The 23817-nt window shown below is 36.6% G+C and overlaps 1 protein-coding gene across 1 annotated transcript in view; it reads right to left on the bottom strand.

The window, feature by feature from the left end:
- The window catches only part of fbn2a (fibrillin 2a), a 338906-nt gene that overhangs the window by 93371 nt on the left and 221718 nt on the right, over positions 1-23817 (bottom strand). Inside the window, exons 21-34 of the mRNA XM_072281722.1 lie at positions 23503-23640; positions 21613-21663; positions 19619-19744; positions 17180-17407; positions 16744-16869; positions 15492-15620; positions 13656-13781; positions 13393-13518; positions 11120-11242; positions 10219-10344; positions 9928-10053; positions 7261-7383; positions 4232-4354; positions 2445-2570 (exon numbers count right to left, since the gene is read on the bottom strand). Coding sequence (XP_072137823.1) covers positions 2445-2570; positions 4232-4354; positions 7261-7383; positions 9928-10053; positions 10219-10344; positions 11120-11242; positions 13393-13518; positions 13656-13781; positions 15492-15620; positions 16744-16869; positions 17180-17407; positions 19619-19744; positions 21613-21663; positions 23503-23640 — 1797 coding nt within the window. The remainder of the gene's footprint in view (positions 1-2444; positions 2571-4231; positions 4355-7260; positions 7384-9927; positions 10054-10218; positions 10345-11119; positions 11243-13392; positions 13519-13655; positions 13782-15491; positions 15621-16743; positions 16870-17179; positions 17408-19618; positions 19745-21612; positions 21664-23502; positions 23641-23817) is intronic.

Here is a 23817-nt window from a genome sequence, read left to right as displayed (position 1 = left end):
TGGGCCAACCAGGATTCATGCCATAGTTAAATACATCCAGAACATTGCTTTTGATCATGGACAGCAACTGCTATTACAGACAGAGTGGTAGCATTCGGAATTAGCTGGATGTCCATTCAAAGGAGTATCAGTCATTCAATGTTTTTGCAGTGGCTGTTAACATGACCGTCTATCTTCTTCCAAGCTTAAGTTGGAAGTATGTGTAATGTCTCACAGTTGGCTGTCGACTGTTGAACAGGGGAGATGGGTCAAAGAAGCTCCCTAACAAAAAAAATAGGCCAACTACATTTTAATCATCCTTTCTAAAAAACAGCAGATGGAGGGACCATTTTGCTTAATCAGGATGGCAAGCTTCGACATGTGCGTGTACAATGCTATGCATCACCACACATCAATCTGAAATAAAACCAATGGAAGTGAATCTTCCAGATTTGTTAGCAGTACCTCAGCGTCTATCCTGATGCCTTTATTCTGCAGCAATCTGTTGGGCTACTTGCAATTTAGCCGCTAATGCAACCAAAGTGGCTGCTTGGTGTTTGAGTCTAATCTGCTGACAAAATGGTTTATGATTTTAATGTGCGACCCATACATAACTGTCACTATTGTGCACAAGTTCAGTGAACACCATGTTGCCACACAAAGATGATGGAGCAGACCAATGGCATGCTGAAGCTCTTGTCTGGGCAACACCATTCCAGAGTGGGCATCAATTTTGCTTTTATCTATGGCATGTAGCATAACTTCCTGCAAAAACTTGCGAGGAATGTGCACTAATAACTGCAACACTAAATTCTCATATCTCCCCACTGTTACTAATCCAGTTGACCAACATATAAAAAAAATGTACATCCAAAACAAATTTATAACTTCATAATACATGCTAAAATCACCAATCACCTTTGGAAGTTGTCTAACTTTCTATTTTCCACGAATCTCTACATTTATCTTCCTATCTACCTAGTGCCTCCATTAGCTCCAGTTTCTGGAAGGCTCAAAAACATTTCAATGGAGAATAATACAAATGGCCTGGAAGACTGACTCAAGCAGGATGGGACCAAGAAGATGTAGCTACGGCTGTAAAATTTTTGCAAGCTCATCACTGAACAGAACAGAAATGATCACTGGAAACACATACAGGACAAACTAATTCTGTCTCTAATTGGCATTAGAGGTGCAAATGTTTTTTTAGTATTGTTTCCTGGGCACAACTACTGATCATAGATTTTAATTCTGATTTACTAACTGAACTTTAAACTTCCTGTTGATGCAATGAGATGTAAACTTATATCAGGTCATTCATCCAGGACTCTAAATAACTTGACAAACAGTACAGGAAATTCTTAGTAAGTCTGTTTTGATCAGTTAGGACAGAACAAAAGAGAGAAAATCCAAGTTGTCTTGATATTCTACATTTTGTTATATTTAATAGAGGATCAAAATCAGAATCAGGTTTATTATCACCAGCATGTGATGTGAAATTTGTTAACTTAGCAGAGGCTGTTCAATGCAATACATAATCTAGCGGAGAAAAAAATAAATAAAATAAAAATAATAATAATAAATAAACAAGTAAATCAATTACGTATATTGAATAGATAAAAAATGTGCAAAAACAGAAATACTGTATATTTAAAAAAAAGTGAGGTAGTGTCCAGAGATTCAATGTCCATTTAGGAATCGGATGGCAGAGGGGAAGAAGCTGTTCCTGAATTGCTGAGTGTGTGTCTTCCGGCTTCTGTATCTCCTACCTAATGGTAACAGTGAGAAAAGGGCATGCCCTGGGTGCTGTAGGTCCTTAATAATGGACGCTGCCTTTCTGAGACACCTCTCCCTGAAGATGTCTTAGGTATTTCATCAGAGACATAATATATTAACCTATCTCTAGAGGTGTAAAAAATAATGTAAGATCCAATTCAAAAGACAAACTCGGATTTACATCTATAGTTACAGATAAAGGTTCTGATTTTGCCTGGTTGCAGACATGAGCATAGACTCAGCAACACAAACAACACAAGATTCAGAACAAAACTACCACTGGTATACTCCTAAATGTTAAGACAACTTTAATAATAGCTTCATTGTTAGTGTAGGACTGCTGTATTGGATTTTTTCATTATCTGTGTTTGTAATGTGTGCACTTAATTAACTGATTAAAAATCAGCACCTAATCTCAATATGTTCAATCCATATTTTAATTTGCTGTTACACATTTATAAAGTGATTTTAAAATAAAATTATCTCTGGTTATGATGTCAAGGACTGGAGATGTCAAGAGCCGCATCACACTATAGGGGAAGCTCGGCATTTTGTCATGAGCTGCGCTTACTGTCATCTATTCATTAAAAGTATACTGGAGAACACTTTCAATAACAACTCCCAATGAAAAGAACACCACATATATTCAGACTTAGTCACAATCCATCAGAGTTACAAGGATTACTCACCTTGACAGGATTTGCTATCGGAAGCTGGTGTGAACCCCATCTCACAGTCACACCGGTATCCTCCAGGTGTATTGAGACACTGGCCATTATCACACAGATTAACATTCTCTGCACATTCATCCACATCTGTAAATAACAGTCAACAAAGTAATGCTGTTATTACCTCACTAAGCATCAATTTCATTTTTTTCAATTATTTAACAGAATGAGTGTTTCCAATGATTGAATACTCTCATTGGTGACTGCAGTAAATAAAATAATTTTTTTCTTTTAATAAGTAAATTTCAGTCTAATTATTTTAATAGTTAACCATGCAACTTCAGCACAATTGGCTTTTCAGATTTATATTAGCAACGTTATTCATACAAACATGAGATGAAATGAATCTTTAATCATGTTAAATATTAGCAGAATGCACACTATGACAAGAATTAATGGTTGAAGTTTTGGGAATAAAATGGCACCTATCTTTTAGTATGCTGCTTAGCTACAGAAAGCACACTACTAGCAAACTCTACATACTGCGACATTGTCTTTGTGGATTCTTGTTTTAATATTTGCAACTGATGCTATTGCAACACTCTTGAGATGATTCCACACTGTAATATAACCATAACATTTCTGGAAATCCAATTTCACCATTTATTCACTTCATACTAGATAACTTAAAGTATTAGACAAGCTTAGTTTTGTGTCATTGACTGAAACACATGCAAAACATGTAATTCTGAAAACTTAGCAGGCTATTCTTAACTTTGGCATTTGTTTTATGCAAGCACAGTAGTTTCTCAAAGCTTACAGTAAATCATTGCTTCCAGAAGAGAAAATCGTTCCATGGCTGCAATGCAGCTGGCTATAATCCTATCAGGATGAGTGAGACAAGTTAATACACTGCTGCCTGTACTCAGCACATTACAACTGTAGATGTATTAGGGCATTAGAACCAACAATCTGTTTTTTTTTAAGTATTACTCAGCCATCAATCAGTAAAATAATTGCTAATTGGCCTTGTTTTTAAATATGACACAATATACTCTTGTGCCATGCCACAGGAGATAACTAATCTCGTTTTGGCAATCTGTATAGATGTGACAAATGTGACTAAAGCAAGGAAGGAGATGGTAACATTTTCGGTTGGCTTGAGTTTCTTATCCTTATCACCATTTTTGCTGTAAGAGTTTTTTTTTTTAAGCGTGTCGCATCAGTCAGCCATCCTTGTCTGGCGCGTGGCGTCAGGATTGGTCTCCTTTCGGATTAACCAGGTCACGATATGAACGTTCCTGACTCAACCCTTTTTTTCTTTATGAGGCCGAGTGGCTAGCTCGACGCTCAACTTGGCACGGATGGAAAGCATGTTCGGGTGGGGGGGGGGGGGGGGGTGGCCCGACTTGGATTCGAACTTGGGAGCCTTCGCTCCAGAGTCCGGCGCTGATGCCATTGCGCCACCAGCCAGCTGTAAGAGTGACTGGATTTGTAGCGAGGGGTGAGATGAGAATCAAGTTCAAATAATAATGCCTCTGCTGGGAGAATTTTCTGCCAATTCATACTCTGTGTTCACACACAAAATTGAACTAATTGGATGAAATAAAGGGCTACTGATACCTGTAGATTTGTATGAAAATTGATCATCTACACATAACTATAAAGAGATGAAGGCATTATCTGAGGTCCTTTAATACGTTATGATGTAACCTTATTGCAAAGCAAAATGGTACACTTTCTCTCCTCATATACGGCTGCATTTTTATTAAACAAGAGCATCAGTTTCATTCATTCATTCATCATACCTGAACACATAAAACCATCCCCACTAAATCCTTCAGAGCAGAGGCAGCGATATGATCCAGGAGTGTTCATACACTTAGCGTTGAGGTTGCAATGATGAGTTTCATTGTTGCATTCGTCAAGGTCTACCAATTTAAAAAAAGGCACCTTATTAGTTGAATGGAATACACAACACATTATACATTAGTTCCTTCCTTGACACAAATGTAAAACCGGGTCCAAGATTCATTAAGAACTGAAAATGCCACTGATACACAGTAAGGGAACATCTCATGATAGTCTGCCTTGGTAGTTTATAACTGGCAATGATTGAGTCATGGTATCATCTATAAACCACACCCTAAGGTCTATAAATTTTATACTCTATAAAGTGCAGTGTGGTTTTACAGTGACTATATACATTCATTGTGTAACACAACAATGGACTTCTATTCACAGGCCTGCCACTGCAAACTTTAGTACAGAATGAAAGGAAAATGTGCCATCTGGAACCAAGGTCAAGTTGGGGGTTGGGGAAGTAATGGTTGGAAAAGTGTGGAAAAAAACCATGAGTCAGATGCCTTTTGGAACTGTTATTGGTGGCATCACAACTTAAAGGGGCCTTTGGGGCAAAAATCAGACCATTGGGAGATGAGGCAATTTGGGGAACAACTGTTTTTGGATTATTTCTCTGGCATACTGGAAAAGAACATTTTATGAGGTGTGACATAACACTGTTAGAAGCAGCTAATGCTGAATAGGGCCCAGTAAGCCTTCCGGAGAAATTCTGGAGTGATGCCAAACACTCTAACACAATTCACTCTTCCCAATGTTCAATTTCAGCGAACAGTGATAATAGTAATAAACAATAAAATATTTCTGGGCTACTGAGATGAGAAGCGTGGAGGCATTTCTCTTTCCGTTTCCCTGTAGTTTTCAGGCAGTCTATAATCGTCTTATCAACATCCACATTGCAAAGGTCAGATCATAAGAAATTTACAAGTTTCTTTAAATGAAACTGCTCACTTCTTCAGTTGGAAGAGCTCTATATCCCATGCACTTTCTTGAAGTAACAAGAAAATGTAGCAGAATTATGAGCTGAATTGGTAAATTACTGGCACAGTAGACCTTTGTCAGCAATTGCCATCCCAAGGTAGAAGAACAATGTCGTCATAAGAGCCTTATAGGTCTCCTCTTGGATAATGGAGTGTAAGGGCAAAGCCATATCTTAAATAAACCTCATTCCACTGGGCACCAAAAGCTTGTTTAGGAGCTTCAGTCAATTTATTAAAGCAGAGTCTCTCAAGTCACATTATACCATAGCCAAATTCAATCCCACAGGAATGCAAGAAAACTTAACACTGCAATTCTGAATCACGAAGTTTGCTAACGCTGCTCCACGTCATGCAGTGCACTTTGATAACATTCTGAGATTACACAGAAACTTCTTAATTTGTCTGGATATCTCTATCAATCAGGTCTGTCACCCTCTCCTGCAAACCATGTGTACTTTGATTAAGGACTTTCTGGTATTGGGACAATTATTAATCTCCTAATGTGCCACTCTCCCTCACTTAAATCCAAATCACGCGCTCGTCTTGACACCATCATAATGGTGTCGAGGTCCTCATCGACGTCAACGATGGACGAACAACGAACCAATGTGCCATACAAAATTAATTAATTTTTCATAATGTTGTTTCACCCTTAGAGCAGTATTTGCATTCCAGCACCTGTTATTGAGTCTGTATTTTAGAACATAGGCACTCTTGTGGTAACTGAATTGGATTTTATTTTGATTGCTCAACAAAATGCCACAACATAATCTTGATTTTAAAAAAAGATAAATTTTCTTTTCTTTAGATAATAATACAATTGACAGTCAAAAGAATCAAGAGACCTGTTCAAGCAACTTTATGTTTGATTAAAAATTAAACCTACTTGTTGTAAGGTCCTTTTGAGTACTCAAGGGAGACTTATTTTTAGTTCAGATGTACAGCAATAGTTTCAAAAGCCGATCCACTATTAAAGTCAAAATTTGAAAAAAATACTCAAAGTGGATTGTGGTGTGAAGGGTTTCAGAGAAATGGGTATTTTATCAATGATCTGCAGTAGTACAGAAATTGTTCCAGAATATGACATTTCTTTTTTGAAACAACCCTGGTGGCTATAATCTAAATGACTGTGGAAGTTACCATTTTTCAATCATGATTTTCCATGTAGCAATGAAGTTGTATGCTCCAGATCCCACAGGTAATCACTCTCAGAAATTCAGATTATAAATTAGATCTTTCTCAAACTTTGCATTTCATCTGAAAATATGTAATTTAAATCAGTGAATTTTTATTTTCACCAGTCTGAACCAAAATAAATTTTATTTAGTTCTTCTTGGTCTGTACCAATGGCTGCACAAACACTTCACAATAACTGTCTTCCTCTAACATTGGCCTCTTGTCTAACCTCCGCCCTCTTTGTCATGCCACTGGAGAATGTACAAGCACTGGAATTTCTATCATAAGCCTCCCTGATTATTTTTTTCTCTTTCCTCTTTAAAAATTAACTCTAAAAAAGACACACTTATTATTTTGGTCTTTGTTTCCATGCATTTTTTTTTTCAAATTAGGCATCTGTAAACCATTAAGGGATGCTTTTCCAATTACGGGTATTACCTAAATTCTGAAATTGCAATTGTTTTCTATAATAATGACAACTCTTCTCAACTGCAGAATTCACTTTAAATACGCTGTTATAAACCTCTAGATCTGATAAGAAAAACTATGCAACAATTACTGCACTGTATTTTCCAACTAAAACAGATTCTGGTGCAAAATTATTCAAAAATGCCATTGCAAATGCATTACGCTGCAATAGTCAGAAAAACAACCAGAGTGTAATTTCTTTCCTCTAAGGCATTTATTTACCTACATACTGCACAAACTTGGACGTAATGCACTTTTTAATCTTGTACTTTCTTTTCAACTTGAAATCAATTCCGTGCAGTTTTGTCTTTATAAAAACAAATGTCCATTAGTTCTCGAACATGAAAACTTACCAATGCAAGAGGTGCCATCACCAACCCACCCCTCACGGCAGCTGCATTGGAAGCTTCCAGGAACATTGACACATGAAGCATGCATGTCGCAATTGTGGGCCCCAATTTCACATTCATCAACATCTAAAAAGACAAGACAACATAATCATAGAAGATACATTTTGGATGTAACCTTGGTTTTCAACCATATATCCTATTAGATAGAGAAATCACTGCCAAAACATTGAAAAAATTGTGTTACTGATTTATGACTTGCTTTGCAAAATGAAGAGTATAATACAAATTATTTATTTTGCCTCTTATGAAACTTTTTGATGAAGCTAATAATATTCATTGCAGATACAAGAATAACTTACACAATAGAAATATTTACAATGGATATTATGAAAAAATTGCTATTTGCATAGTATCCTCCATTAAGCACTGTACTTTAATCAGTATCTAGGTAATGCAGTGTGTTTGCTAATCTAGTGCAATAGCCAACCTTTTCTCCTATTCCACACAGAGAAGAAATATCCCTGCTAAAGACAGGAAAGTTTTCCTCTTGTACTGAGGATAATGTTGCTCCTTCAGTCAAGCAAATAACATGGATCTTAAAGTTTTTCCACAGCTCATTACCTTTCTTGTTCTTATTCTCTGACACTTAATGATTTCTACATCTACTAAAACTTAGTGTCGTGGGCTGAAGGGCCCATAAGGTGTCCCCCGCTTTCTGAACGTTCTCTTTACGACATTTCGCTTTTACGAAAGACCTACATTAGTACCCGTTTTCGTTAACAGAAAGAGGATTTTCACTTTTATGAACAGAGACGCTTGCTTTAAACTTGTGTTCACCCCGAGAAAGACTACCATGACCACGAAGCCTTGCGTGGGCAGGTGTGCACGCATGCGTGACGTGCGAATGCTTGTACGTGTGCATGCGTGACGTGCATGTACGTGCCGATTTTTTTTGACAAATCGATTTTGGTTCAAATTTCCCGATTCTGTTGTGAAACTACACTATACATATATTATTTCTACTTTATATAGGCGGTGTATTTATCATATCATTCCTGCTTTAACTATATGTTAGTGTTATTTTAAGTTTTATGTAATATTTGGTATGATTTGGTAGGTTATTTTTTGGGTCTGGGAATACTCAACAATTTTTCCCATATAAATTAATGGTAATTTCTTCTTCACTTTACGCCATTTCGGCTTATGGATGGTTTCATAGGAATGCTCTACATTCAGATAGTGGGGGAAACTTGTACTATTATACTACTCTGTACTATTATGTGCTATATTATTCTGTATACCCGAAATGAAAAATGAATGGCCTTTTCTCAGAATGCCTCTCTGATAATTCTGTTCTGTTAAAGGCAATTGAAGATAAATCGCACACTTCACCAGTTTAAACCTATTCTATTCATTCATGGCAGCTCCCTCTTCCTTAATGAGGAAATGTTTATTGTTTAGTGAAATGCAGTAACTTAAATAACTTAGGTTAAATTATTTTCCAAAATAGATACAGCACAAAGTGATATACAACTGTTAATTTAATAATAACACATCAGATTAAAGGTGAAGAAATCTCAGCAACAATGAGGTTTAAATCCTTAAAAGTTAAATGGCTTGGTCTCAAAATTACAGCTAGTCAATTTAGGACTGAAATTATGAAGCCCCCTTTCACACAAAAACACCCTAGAAATTTGAAACGCTGTCCTTAAAATGTTTGGGTTGGAAGGTAGATTTAAGTGAGGTTAATAAACCTATGTTGCATTATTTGAATCTTATTTAGCTTGGCTATTTGTTATTTTATAGTCCTCTACTCTGAGGCAGCACTCATAGAGAGGATTTGATTTATCCTTGGCTGTGATGAGATTTTACCAATCTGGCTTACATTTAATTAAAGTCTTATTATACCAAGTTTCTTTGCAATCAACACTGATATTTATAATTTGCAATTGTATCAAGGTGTCTGAACCCGATGTTTGGACGATGACTTAAGCGCTGGGCTGAACCTGAAAGGTCGAGTACAGGCTGAATTGGGGCAGTGGGGTCCAGGCCGCAAAGTGCAACGGAGTGACTGAACCCCATGTTTAGATGACGGTTTTGGCGCTGGGCCAGATTGAAAAGGTCAGGGTGTCGGGACTTGAGGTAACAGACGGGCTGATTCAGCTCACTGCTCTGTGACGTTTACTCGGCTCTGTGCTGAACTAAGGATCTGTGGTTGGACTGTCTCCGTGGACTTCAGTTCAGAATGCTATTTGCTTGCTTTTATTGTTTGCATGACTTGTTTTCTTTACCTCTGCACATTGGGTGTTTGACAGTCTTTTTTTAAAAAATAGATTCTTTTGGGTTTCTTTGTTTTGGGGCTGCCTGTAAGGAGACGAATCTCAAGGTTTTATAATGTATATATACTTTAATAAATGTACTTTGAAGTTTGATTTTCAAAAATACACTTCGAGGGAAAAGAACTGAACTCACTGCCTGCATTTAGTAACAAACATGTCCTCGATTTTCCAAAATGCACTGCCAAAAAAAGTTCTTATTGTTAGAGTATTGTCATAACATGAGACCCATGAAATACGTTTTACATTTTATGTTGTATATATTTAAAAAGCTTAAAACTAATGTCATTAGATTTTTAATAAGACACACCTTGTAGCTATTGGTTGACCCTACCTGAACATCCAGTTGTTCCCTTCTTCACAAAGTATCCAAGCTGGCAATGGCAGATAAAGGAACCTTTGGTATTCTCGCAGTCACCATAGAGACAGATGTTAGAGTTCAGGTCACATTCATTCACATCTGAAATGGCACATCTTTACGTCACTATCAGCAACAATTAACTAATTTATGGTAGCATTAGTGTTGCTACGAATACATCCTGAATGTGTCAGGTACTTACATTGTATTAACTGTACATAACATTATAAACTATTTCAGAAAAAATGTTGCCTTTTTAATATTTACCAATGCAGGTCCTCATGTCCATAGAAGCCATGAATCCATCAAAACACAGGCAGCGATATTCCCCAGGGATGTTGGTGCATTGTCCACCATCACAAATATCAGGATTATCCTCACATTCATCAATATCTAATGAAGTAAGACAATAAATGTCGAGTGAAAATCATGTATTTGAATAATCCTTATTCCATTGCTGTTTAAAAAAAACTTAGTTTTCAGAGATGGGAAAATACATTGAGATGAATTATAAACTTGATTTTTAGTGCTTAAGCAGACCTTTACAGGTTAACAGCAGAAATGCAGGCTCATATTTCACTGTGGAATACTAGAAACTCTGCATTAAATTGCCAGAACTTCACTGTATTAACTGCCAGTAAATTTCAGAACTCGCACACAAACATGTAAGTCATAAATCTTCTGGCGGGACTCTATCAGCTGTCCCCTGTCTGTGCTCTGTGGCTGGAGTCCTCAAGCAGAACAGAGGCTTTCAAGATTTATGCTGGGTGGCGTATTCTTCAATTTGCAACAGGTTCAACCTAATACAGAATCAGCAGGCTCACTGATCACAGTGGGAGTGCAGAACAGCAGGGAACACACAATGCAAAGTCTATCTTTAAATAAAGAAACACTATTTTATGGTGTTAATTTATATATATGGTTTTAATTTATTTTACATGTTCCATTTATTTTACATATTTTATGCATTTTGATACTTACAAATTTCAATAATTAAGTTTAATATTGATATTTACAAACAAGATTGACCTCCTAGATCTCACTGAGTTAAGAACAAACCGTCTCATGGTAATAAAATCCAACCCAATTAAAATGGCTCAACTCTAAATTACATGAACTTGCTGTAACAGCTAATGATGTCTGACTTTTAAATATCTTCTCAGTTTACCTGCACAAGTTCTTTCATCTGGCATTAGAGCATAACCTTCAATGCAACTGCATTCATAGCTGCCTTCTGAATTTGTACAGTGTGTATCGCAACCTCCATTCATGATAGTACATTCATCAATATCTGAAATATGAAGGAAATAGCAAAAGTAGATTAGCTAATTATTACGTTTGGTAATGACGTACATTAAGTTAGTCATTCTAAATGCAGCTTACATGCTTATTTCATTACATTAAATAAATTATACAAAAGGGTTAAGACCGAGAGTATGTCACAACATCAAAACTGATAGTGTTAAATCTTTTGGAACTTTTCCAAACTTTCTACTTTAATTTAAGCAGTAACCTAAAACTTCAAAGTAGAGTGCAAAAATCCACCCATAAAAGAGATGATGTTGGTTGATACCACAGCTATGCTTTAAGATGGTAAATTTAAAGTTTGGGAAAATGTCAGCATGTTAAAGCATCCAAGGAATTCTTTCAACAGAAACAAAATGCTGGTGGAACACAGCAGGCCAGGCAGCATCTATAGGAAGAAATACAGTCGACGTTTTTGGCCGAGATGCTTCGTCATTTATAGGCTATTGGTAAAAAGTTTTAAGCATTTATACCCAGTGGCAATCACAAAAGTGATTCTCTTCTACGTCAGGTTGATGAGTAGCTTGAAAGGAAAGTTGCAAATGGTGATCCCATTTGCCTGCTGCCCTTTATCCATCCATCTTTCCTATCTGACTTCATGCTATGAAACCTTGTAGAAAACAGGGTCATTGTTAAAAACTCCCAGACCCCCCAACCATTCCGCATAGCACACCACTGTACTACACCCCCCGTCAGTTTGACCTGCCTGTAGGACAAATTGTGTATTTGAGAAATGCTCAGAGAGCACCTGACTCATCTAGACAGCTGTGAATAGATGTTTGCTCTGCAGATTTTGCAAGTTCAGCTTGACGGGGAAGAATTTTCCCACAGCTTAACTTGAATTTGATGCCAGTTTGAAGCATCTTGTTTTCTTCTCAACTTATTAAAGAGGAGAACTTTTTAATACAAATAAATAGATTGCCAGGGTATTTCAGAGTTTGCAAATACCGATCGGAATTCACATTTAGCCAAGGCAAGTAACAACAGCAAGTGTTATTCCGGATAATCCAAGAGATTTATGATAATTTGATAATTACATCATCAACACTATTAACATGAGATTTGTTTAAAAATAAAATCCAAATTCCTTAATTTACTGAATTAAAATCCTCAGCTTTCTGATATTTAGTCATGTCCTTGGATTATGAGTTGAGAGTTCTGAATTATTAATCACACGATAAACTACTGTAAGACTGCCCATCATGATCATTGGAAAAGGGAGAAATTAATAAAGGCAGAACCAGTTTACCATTCTGTTGATTTCAACAAAGAATCTGATAGGAAAATTAGAATATTTCTTAAAGATCAAGCGATAATGGAATTTTCCTGAATGGAGCAATGTTTTGACAGAGCAGGCCATCCATGTAAACGTAACTCATGACCCTGGACCACTGAGCATGCACAGTGGGCTTATTAATATTCCCCAGATTGTGAAAACATCTGCCAGTGCAAAGGCAAATGTAGTAGTGGTGGTAAAGCAGTAGCATTCTTAAAAATCGAAAGGAGCAGTCAGACACAATTAAAAAGGAGTGAAATGATACAAATAGCCCTCTTGTCAATACACCATTTTATTTCTGAGACTTAAGAGTTGACAGATAAAGGCTGGACACAGAAATCAGTGAAAGAGGCCACACTAAGGTGCTGTCCCACTCACCTTCTGTGACTTTCTGAGATGCAGCTGAATCATGACTGGAGCCCAACTGAGGACTCACTCATTCCTGTTTAGGAGATAGGTCATTCAGTAAAATAAACTTAAGGCTTATATTTGGCCTGACACATAAGATAGCGATGTGCTGACCAACATCTACTTCCAAAATGGATCAATCTGGATATGGTTCCACTTGCACATTAAGGCCAAAGTCTGATGTACCTCGTCTTGCTAAAGAGATAAGAACCTGATTTGACACTAAAGATTTTCTAAAGCAACAATTTGGGCAGGTGGAGGTGAATTTGTCATATTTTGATCCTCGGAAACCACTATAGGAACTGGTGAAAATGACAACTTGAGTTTTGATCAATTCACTCAGCATTTTTAAGGTAGTAAGATACAAAACTGAAAAGTAGTTACCTATGCAGTTGACAGTAAAATGCTTTTATAAATAAATTATATATTCAATACATCTCAATGAATCTTACCACCACAGCCTTGCCTGTCAGGGGTAGCCTGGTATCCTGGGTTACAGGCACACTGATATGTTCCAATCATATTTACACATTTACCATTTCTGCAGAGGTTATCACTGAGGGAACATTCATTGATATCTGAAAAATGGGAAGAAAGGAGAAAACTTCACATATTGCAGAAAAGAATTCAAAAATCAGAAAAAGGAGTTTTAAAAAATAAAATGTTGGCTATGAGTGGTCAGATCATCCCCTGAGAGTAGATATGTTTTTCTTACCAATGCAGGCACTGCCATCTGAAGTAAGCTCATGCCCTGGAGGGCACATGCATCTATAGCTGCCTTCTGTGTTTATACAAGTACCACCTCGGCACAGCAGGGGATTTAGCTCACATTCATCAATATCTGCACAAGGAAAGAAATGGTAACGTCATAATAGTATATGTAATATAATAGTATATATATAAAATACACTCACACATGCATAATACTCAGTGGCCACTTTATTAGGTGTAGGAGAGTACCTAATAAAATAGCCAGAGGTGTGGAAACCCCCGTGCGATCTTTTTGCAGCTGTAGCCCATCCACTTTAAAGCTTCGCTGCCCAGCAATTCCCGATTTAATCCAAGCCTAATCATGGATCAATTTGCAATGACTAGTTGACCTACTAATCGGAACATTTTTGGACTTTGGGAGGAAACTGAGGCACCAGGAGGAAACCCATGCAGTCATGGGGAGAACGTACAAATTCCTTACAGGCAGAGGCAGGAATTGAACCCAAATCGCAGGTATTGTAAAGTGCTGTGCTGACCACTATGCTACCATACCACTCAGTAATCATGTTATGTGTTCAGAGATGATCTTCTGCACACCATTGTTGAAACGCGTGGTTATTTGATTTACTGTCACCTTCCTGTCAGTTTGAACTAGTCTGGCCATTCTCCTCTGACTTCTTTTATTAACATCTTTACTCACTGGATGTTTTTGGTTTTCGTACCATTCTCGGAAACTCTGTTTGCCTGAAAATCCCCAGATCAGCAGTTTCTGAGATAATCAAACTACCCGGTCTGACACCAACAATCATTCCATGGTCAAAGTCACTTAAATCACATTTTTTCCCCTTTCTGCTGATTGCTCTGAATGACAACTGAATCTCTTGACCATGTTTGCATTCTTTTATACACTGAGTTGCTGCCACGTAATTGGCTGATTAGATATTCGCAATAATGAGCACGTGTACACATGTGCTTAATAAAGTTGTCACTGAGTATATATGTTTAAAGGCTTCAAAAATATTTACAATATCCGTCACAACCATTACAATAAAGCTGCTACTAACTGAAGCAAAGAAGGTCACAGAAAACCGCAAAAGGGGCTACCCAGCCCAATGCACCTTCTAGCATCTGGACTGCTGTCACAGCTCTTCCTATACACAACCAAGTACTTTTCAAAAATGATGGAGAGCTGTTGCATCTACCATCCTTTCAGGCAATGAGTTTCAAGCCTCTAGCACACTAGTTACAGGAGAAAAATAATTCTTCACATCCTCCCTTAAATACTTTAAAGCTAGAACCAATGTTCATGATCTTGCTAAATCTGCCACTGATCGCCTACATTAATACATTTTCTTAACTGATGTTGATCAGAGCTATAAAATGGTATCTTCATTCCACAATGAAAAATGGCTGAATGTGACAGAATTAAAATTCAACAGCAATCAGGAGAAAGCTTCCTTGAGCAGCTATTCCTCCATTTATGCAAATGAATCACTCTCTCCACTTGTAGATTCCTCTGTGCCAAAGAGCATCCTCCAACCAAGGACACAATCAAGAAATTCATACTCTGAAACATGACTAAGGAACCCCACTGGTTACTTTTAAGTTGTCTCACCAACTGATTGAGGTGACTACCTTTCGGATTCTTCCTTCTTGCTCTGAGGATACAACTAACAAGTCTTATCGGCTTTTAACTACAATTTTTGTTTAATCTATACTCTATTACATGTATTGATTAGAGGTTAACTGTGCATCTGACAATACTTAATATACTTATTAACTAAATCACTGGCCACTTTCATGGAATGAAATTGGTTGAGTAATCTTTGAATATACTTACCCATACAGTTCTTCATCATCATAAATCCACTCTCAAAGCCTTCAAAACATTCACACTCAAAACTTCCAGGAGTATTGACACAAGTTCCATTTCCACAGAGGTCAGGAGAGATGCGACATTCATCAATGTCTTATTAAAGAGGGGAAAAACATATTCAGGATTAAAATCATGTTTGTTAACACCTACATACAAGATGTCATGAAATTTGTAATTTTTGGGCAGCTGTACAGTGAATTAAAAAGGAGTAAGGAAAATGATCAAAGATTTGTTTTCACGCCATGCAATCTCTGGATATTTCTGGTTAAATATAGCTGCTCTATGACTGAGGGAAAAGTAACTTACAACAAGAGTTATGAAAACAAGGTATGAAGACAGCTGAAATTATCACAGGTCAGTGAAATCATATGAATTAGGAGTGAGAGAGTAAGGATGCAGCCTATTCTAGTTGGAAAGTTCCAGTAAGAGGCACTTTAGAAGACACTGCTAAGTGTGTTTCTAAACGTTGCTGCTGTAATGGAAGTATTTCCCACTAGGGATCAATAAAGTATTTATTATTACAAAAGTAACATTTCTTTATATAAGGGAATTCTTTTGTCAAATCTAAAAATCAGACAAAAATGGCTTAAAATTCCAGGTTTTAATTGTGTATTAACTAAAATTAGACCATGTTAATTAAATTTAATTATTTATGGTTTTAGTACAAAATTATTTTCAAATCTTATCCCTTCAATATTAACTAAATGGCCCTCAATTACAACTCAACAGATAAGGGATAATAGTTTGAACTATATACTTATTATTTAGAATTTCACTCTCATGAGATTGTTCTTATATCAATGCTGCATTCTGCTTGCTGAGTATTCTACCTTATCATTTTTACTACTCTCAGCTTTTTTGAATAAAGTGGGATGTGACATAAGCTATCTCAATTGGCGATATTTTCTAATCTTCTGCATTTGTGCTGCTGGGTTTGTTCCCAGTATTTGTCCTGTTCACAATGCTTAAGCAGATGATCTTGACTGTGACACTGGTCCCACTTGTGCAATTTATCCTGCTGAACAGCTGGTCAAATTTTTATAGACATCCCTTATTCATATTGTTTTTTTTTCCCCCCGTCAATACTGCTGGCACTGTTGTTGCTACAGGTACTAATGCTGTTTGTGTCATGGTTATGCTTTCAGTTGTGTTTATTTTGCTTATCCCTTGTACCGTTTATCAGTTGACACTGGTCACTTGGCTCATGTTATCTTACCTGTGCAGTTCCTTTCCTCCATATCCAGAGCAAATCCATTGTCACATTTACACCTGAAGCTGCCAATAGTGTTTCTGCATTTTCCATTAATGCAGAGGTTGTGGAACACTTTACATTCATTGACATCTGGAAGAACAATAGAGTATGAAGCACCAGGTTATAGTTACAGTATAAGATTCTGGATAATAACTAGACTCATGCTGCTTCATTCTACAGAGATATTTTTTGTGTTTTGAATGACATGTCTATCACATCAAATTGTACTACTTAGCATAACGTAATTGTAGATTAGATCGGACAACTGAACTTCATAAAAAGTACTTTTTATTTTATATTTTTTTCATTTTCATTTATCTTTTATTCAAATTTTAAAACTAATTATGTTTTCTTGTATAGACATGACCTTAGTTGGGAGAAGCAGTGACTTTTATCATACCTTTATAAAATGGTCTTCCTGTTAAAATATCACCTCTGTTGGCAAAACCTGGACCTCTTGGACAAAGAAGCTCGTATCCTTTAGTGCCTGGTTTGGGGCATTCATCACACTCTAAACCCCAGGCCGATCCAATTGAACAACAGCAGGCGTCCATTCGGAATTTTCCAGCAACTGGCTCAGTACATTCATCTTCATCCCACTTCAGGTAACATTGTTCGAGGCGGATATCTACAAAAGAGCACATTTCAATAAGAGTATCCTATCATGGAAGGTCTATAATATCGTAGGTACCCACCTATACCTGAACTAAGGTCCTGACAACATTTTACAGGATTTTGCCGTACAGCAAGTTTGTTTTTAGCGTTTGTTTTAAAGTCAAAAGCCAACTAGGTGCAGTGTCCAAGTAATGAAAATTGACTTCGAAGGAGCTGAATTTTGAAAGTCAAGTATAAGATACAAACACTAATATATGTATGCAATTAATGAGAATGACTAGAATAGGACTTCTATTTCCAAATACCTAAAGTACTCAGTCTCAGAACATGCTCCTATCTTTCGAGTCATGTTTAGATTGCACAAAGTAACTAAAAATGACTATTTCTAATTAATTTTTCTTTTTGAAGTGCAACATAAAATCAGAGGTAAATATTGTGCACTGAATATATATACCTGAACAGGGAAAAATAATTCTACCGTAATATAAATGCCAATTTTTACCATGGCCAAAACTAAATTTGCTCTACCTACTTTCACAGTTGGGAAGCTAGTGAGTATCAAGTTGAAATGTACTTGATAAATACCTTTCGTTCTACAAAGCACAGCGGTACTTGCACTCTGGTGAAAATTTGGGAACATTTACCGCCTAGTTTTAAGTACATGAACAATGTCTGTTTATTTTTAACTCTTGGCAAATGAACTGCATACAGGAGAAATTAGCATAGGTGCTTACTAATGTACAACCAGACAATAATTTCTTCATACACTATCTCAATACTCTACACACTTTGCATTCCCTGTCTCCTTTGCAAAGGCAAACCTCTTCAATTTATCAGGACAAAACCTTATTCCCTCTAGACCTAAACAATTTTCCTGCCTCATCTGCTAATGAATTCTATGCATTCTTATCATAAGTTAATTATTTCTTAGTAATAGCATGGAGTGATATTCTGAACTAAAGCAGCAAGTCTGAGTAGCAAACAGATGCTGAGAGCAGACAGCAAGACAATTTAGAAAGTTACCAAGAATAAACCTAGCGTCTCTAACGTCGTTGAAATTTTGGAGAATTGAAATGGTACACTCAGGTTTGTCTTGTAGCCAGAGAGCCCACAACAAAGATCTATTAAACTGTAACTTCAGAGCATAAACATAGCTAAATTAATTTCTCACTGTATCTGCATTCTATTATTTGTATGTTGGAAAACTAAAAAAAAGTCCAGGTTTTCACAAGAATTTTGAGATGTTATGAACCTACAATGGTGGCTTCTGAAATCAAAGCAAATTAAAATTGTTTATATTATTGTAGAAAAGGATCTTATTTACTGCATCTTACTCTGTATTACAAATACAACACCATCAATGGACTCTTCTTGGCTGGTTTGATGCTCTTTTAAATGCTGCATTTATGAAAACAGGATTAGCTTTTCCTCTTTTGATGACATTGACGAGGTCATAATGATGCACGTGGACCAATTTAATGTAATCTTTCCTACACAATGACTATGCTGCGGAGTTGCTGCTGCCACCAGAGATTCTCACTTAAACTATAATACGGACAACCCCCATGATACAGTTGTTTTGTGTTTCTAGAAAAATGTCTGTATTCAAGTCTTTTGTAATGTGAAACCAGATCATCTGTGGCTGCATTGAAATCCATGAGTTGGGAAAAAAAGGTTTTTTATGTATGTATGTATGTATTAATTAACTAATTATCATACAGGTTCGAAGAGACCAAATTTAATGCTGTATCTCAAGCTTTTGGGCAATGATTTGAGAATTCTGTAAGAGCAAATTTCCATTACCCAAATGGCCATAACACAGGTTTCACCTATGGAAACAATTTTAATTTGAACACTGATGGAGTGAAAATACAGACAACTGATGGTCCAACTGAGCAGCAAACCAGCCCAGATTGACTTACTCTTAAAGCTTTGTGGTAAAATTTGGATGCAATATGCAACATTTCATTCCTGGAATTAAGTCTGCTGTACATTCCTATCAACTAAAGCTGTAACCTATCTCTAACATCGTATAAAAACAAATAACCCAATACATCTATGTATTTTACATAAATTATAAGCTTTAAGTTAAAGTGGAAACCAAATCATTACACTGCTAGAACAATATGCACTCTAATTTTTGCACATAAAGTAACATATTAAAAATTAATGCTAACCAAATCTTTATTATATTTAAAGGAAAGCATGACAACTTATTTCTTACCCACACAAATTCGGCCTGTGCCATCTATGGTCAGTCCTTGAGGACATTCACATTGGAAGGACCCTTGAGTATTCACACACCTCCCATTTGGGCAGATACCAGGAAAGACTGTACATTCGTTCACATCTGTCCAAAGTAACAAAAAGAATGAGAGCCTTAACTCTTGTTTCTATTGGCTTATTCTATAATATGTTAAAATGTAGTCAACGATCAATGTAAATGCTTAAGCATATCCTGGTAAGGAAAAAAACTAGTGGAGTTGAAACTTGTTGACAATCCTGTGCACTAATTGCATCATATTGTTACTACTTTATTCCTAAGATTTTGTTCAAGGCCTTCAGTGGAACTAATTTTCAGAAATGGAGCTCAGAGTGGATATGGCACAAGCTTTTGCATAGTATCGGAGATCAAAAACGATCCTTTCTCTCTTAGGAATGTTTAAAAAAGGACTTGTTCTTTCAAAAGCTCAGTAGGTAGAATATTCCCTGTGGTATGATCACAATCTGATAGACCAAGAAAGTGGCAGTTTTGATTCCTATTCAAAGCTGAGTTGGGTCTAAGCCAGATTAGCTTTGATTTCAGTTTGACCTGAGATTCTGCTTCTACTGAGCATGACCAAAGCCCGATTTCATGTTGGTGACACATTCATTTATACATTTTAAAATTTAAATATATTAGGTCTATGGCTATTCTCAACATTGATCACCAGTTTGCTCATTATTTACTTGCATTGGAGGCACTATGCCAGCAAGCTGTAGTTTTGTAATCAGCCTTCTTCTCTTTACACATATCACACAAATAAAGCAGAAAGAATGTGATACTAAGGATATTTTTTTTAAAGGTATCTGCCACGTGGTAAATTTAAAATGTATCTACGTACTGAACAATAAAGCTCAGATTTTCTTACTCAGAACACTCACATGATTCCACTAGAACTCAGTGATAATCTAGCACAGCAGTTCATTGTGATGCTGGCTGGTGCATTTGTCGGGGTTTGGGAAAATAGGGAGGTGTGTGGTTTGGATCAAGTTTATCTGTTTTAGTTACATTCCTCTACTTCTTCAAGAAATTATATATAACCACTTCAGCATATGTCTGCTGCATTGGCTATTTTTTCCAAGTTTGCGTCAAAATGGTGGAAAATCTATTAAGAAACCTGAAACCTGGTGGTCCTCAAAGCAAATAGGCTGAAACATTTGGCAGTGTAGTCCATTCCTGGTTTTCTCCCAGGGCTAATTGAAATATGATGATGGCAACAATTATTTTATTAATTCCATTTTGTCTGAGAATTTTAACTCTGCAATGTATTTAGTTTGCATTTCAGTGACTGCAATATATGATATTTCAGAGCAGTACTGAGGAAATTCAACACTTTCACAGCCATCTTGCATTTGTGATGTTAAAATGCAACTTCCCTCTCAAATGCACAAGAAGTATCCCATGGAAGCTTTAGAGGAAGAGCTGGTGAAATTTTCTCTTACTATATACCTATTACTATATCATGACATTGTGAGGTTTTCACAATGTCATGAAAATATAACTATCTCATTTACAGCTTCTGCTATCCATTCCAGAACATTTTCTAGATGTGAACCTTAAGAGATGATTTTTATTGTGTCGAATCACATAAGCAGACTGCTAAAGTTAGGCGAATGACCATGCAAAATTACTCCAAGCTTCAATTTTAAATTGCTCTTTGGAGAGCAGGGCACCACGAGCTGCCGAAATTTGGCGGTTTATTCTCCAAATGCAAGAGAGGACCCACATGGTCCATTATCTGCTCATTTACTTTATTCTGTCTGAGACACTTGGAACATACAATCCAAGTAGCAACTATATTTCAAACATGCCTCATTGGCAAGGAAGCATTTATGATATGTTAAACCATGAAATTATTGCATTAATGAAAAATTCTTCTTTCTGTATTCAAAATTTCATCTTGTTGTACTAAGTATTTTTGTATCAAAAATTTTAAAGGTTTGACATTTTCCTACCTTCACAGGCCACACCCTTAACTCTTGCATACCCTCTTGGACAGGCAGTATCTATAAATAAAGATACAAATTTAAGTACAAAAATCTAAATTTTACTCTGTTTCCTCTCTCTTCAGCCTTAACCCGCAATTTAAGGATCCCAAGCAAAAGAAAATCTGCAAACACTGAAAATCCAGAGCAACGCACACAAAAAGCTGGAGGAACTCAGCAGGTCAGGCAGCATCTATGGAAATGAGATCCCAAAGAAGGGTCTTAGCCTGAAATGTCGACTGTACTCTTTTCCTTAGCCTGCTGAGTTCCTTCAGCATTTTGTGTGTGTTGCTTTAAGGATCCCAGCCTAATTTGGAACATTCCTTTGCAAATGTAAGTTCTGATCTGATCAATGGTAACTGGTGGGAAGAAAGGGATAATTACAGTAACACCCTCAAGTTATTGTAGGAAAAGCCGAAACAAGCACTTCTTTTTCATACTTCCAATGGGGCCAGAAAGAGTAGTATAATCCCTGCTAAACAAATTCCTACTCTGATCTATAAATGGTAACAGTGAGATTCTTGACAGGATTCAGGAAGTCTTTTGTGTCTTGAAAATAAAGAGCCCAACTGTGTTAAGGTGCATGCAGTTTGGCATCACCATAATGAAAAAGGAAGCTATGGCACAAGAGAAAACAAATTACATGTCTATGTGGTAAGAATAAGGGACTGCTAATATGTAGGTGATCCCACAAGGAGCCTGCATGGACTTGAAATGAAATTCCCTCTTTCTATGTTAAAGCAAATTAGTAAGTCTATGTTACTAAATTTACACTGCACTTTGATTAGTCACACCTTAAAGTACTTTGTAGAGTTCTGATTTTATTTCACAAAATGATTATAAACAGATTGGGAAAAGTGCAAAAGAGTGATACCACAACTCAAAGGCATTGCATTTGAAAGCTTTTGAAAATTTGATTGGCTTGGGACTTTCTTGGGAGGTAAGAGGGATCACAGCAGTTATTATGAAGACATTAAAGTTATTAAGGGACATTAATTGGGATAAAAAGGAGTTTATATTCAAATGGAATCTAAAACAATCCATCTTTAATACAGTATAGTAATTAAAACACCTAGCAAGAAGATTCAGAAGAAATCTCTGTACTCAACCACTGGTGAGGATATGGAGGCAAATATGGCCAAGAGTAAGTTACTCCCTTCTGTGTTCTAATAGTTCTTGGATCAAAAAAGGAACAGAAGAAAGAGCAACGTGGTAGCATTGTGGTTAGCATAATATTATTACAGTGCCAGCAACCCAGGTTCATTTCTGCTGCTGTCTCTAAGCAGTTTGCATGTTCTCCCTTGTGACTGCTAGAGTTGCTTCCAGGTGCTTTGGTTTCCTCCCATTTTCTACAGATGTACAGATTAATACGTTAACTGACCAGAAGGATGTACTTGGGTGGTACAGGCTCCTTGGGTCAGAAGGGCCTGTACTGTGCTGTATCTCTATAGAAAGTAAGAAAGAACACTCAAGAACCAATTCAGCCTTATTAATATCCTGTACAATATCAATAAGTAAAATTCATTAGTGGTTAGTAGAGGAATGGTTAAGGTATTTATCACTAATAGATCAGTATATTAGAACATATCAGTTCAGTTATTTTTCTCAAAGCACTCAAACAACTGGGAAACAAAATCTAAAGTTTTCTTAAAAAAAGGAACTACACAGGTCAATTTAGCTGTTCATGTTCTGTCATAAGTAAGTTTACATCATTGTAAACTTAAGTCTAAGTACCTAGTGTAGTAGCAAAAAAAAAGCTTTGTTTCAAGTTGTTATTCTTCATTAAAAAGTCTTGAGCAGTCCAAGTACCACATTTTCAATACAGTCAATGTTGTTGGCCTGATCCACTGTTTTCTGTACCTTGTTCACAGCGCTCACAAGGACTGCCCCACGCAGCTCCCAAAGTTGCACAACATTCTGACTTCAGTGTGGCTCCATTTATGTTTACTTCACAGCGACTGTTTTGAATGTTCAACCAACATGTTCCTTTCACACTGTCTGTTGTAAATCGTGAGAGAATTTAAAGAATTACACAAAATCATAAGTCCTTTCTAGTTACAAATATCTCAGAATATCCCGCACTTGACCTACGTATGAGTGGGTCCTTAACATATCCTCATATTAAACGCTGGGAAAGGTATTTGTTGATCTTCTGACAACATAATTTGTTTACAA

Source organism: Mobula birostris, chromosome 17 (assembly GCF_030028105.1).
Source record: "Mobula birostris isolate sMobBir1 chromosome 17, sMobBir1.hap1, whole genome shotgun sequence".
NCBI lineage: Eukaryota > Metazoa > Chordata > Chondrichthyes > Myliobatiformes > Myliobatidae > Mobula > Mobula birostris.
Note: the sequence above shows the minus strand (reverse complement) of the source record. Positions and strands in the feature narration are given on the sequence as shown.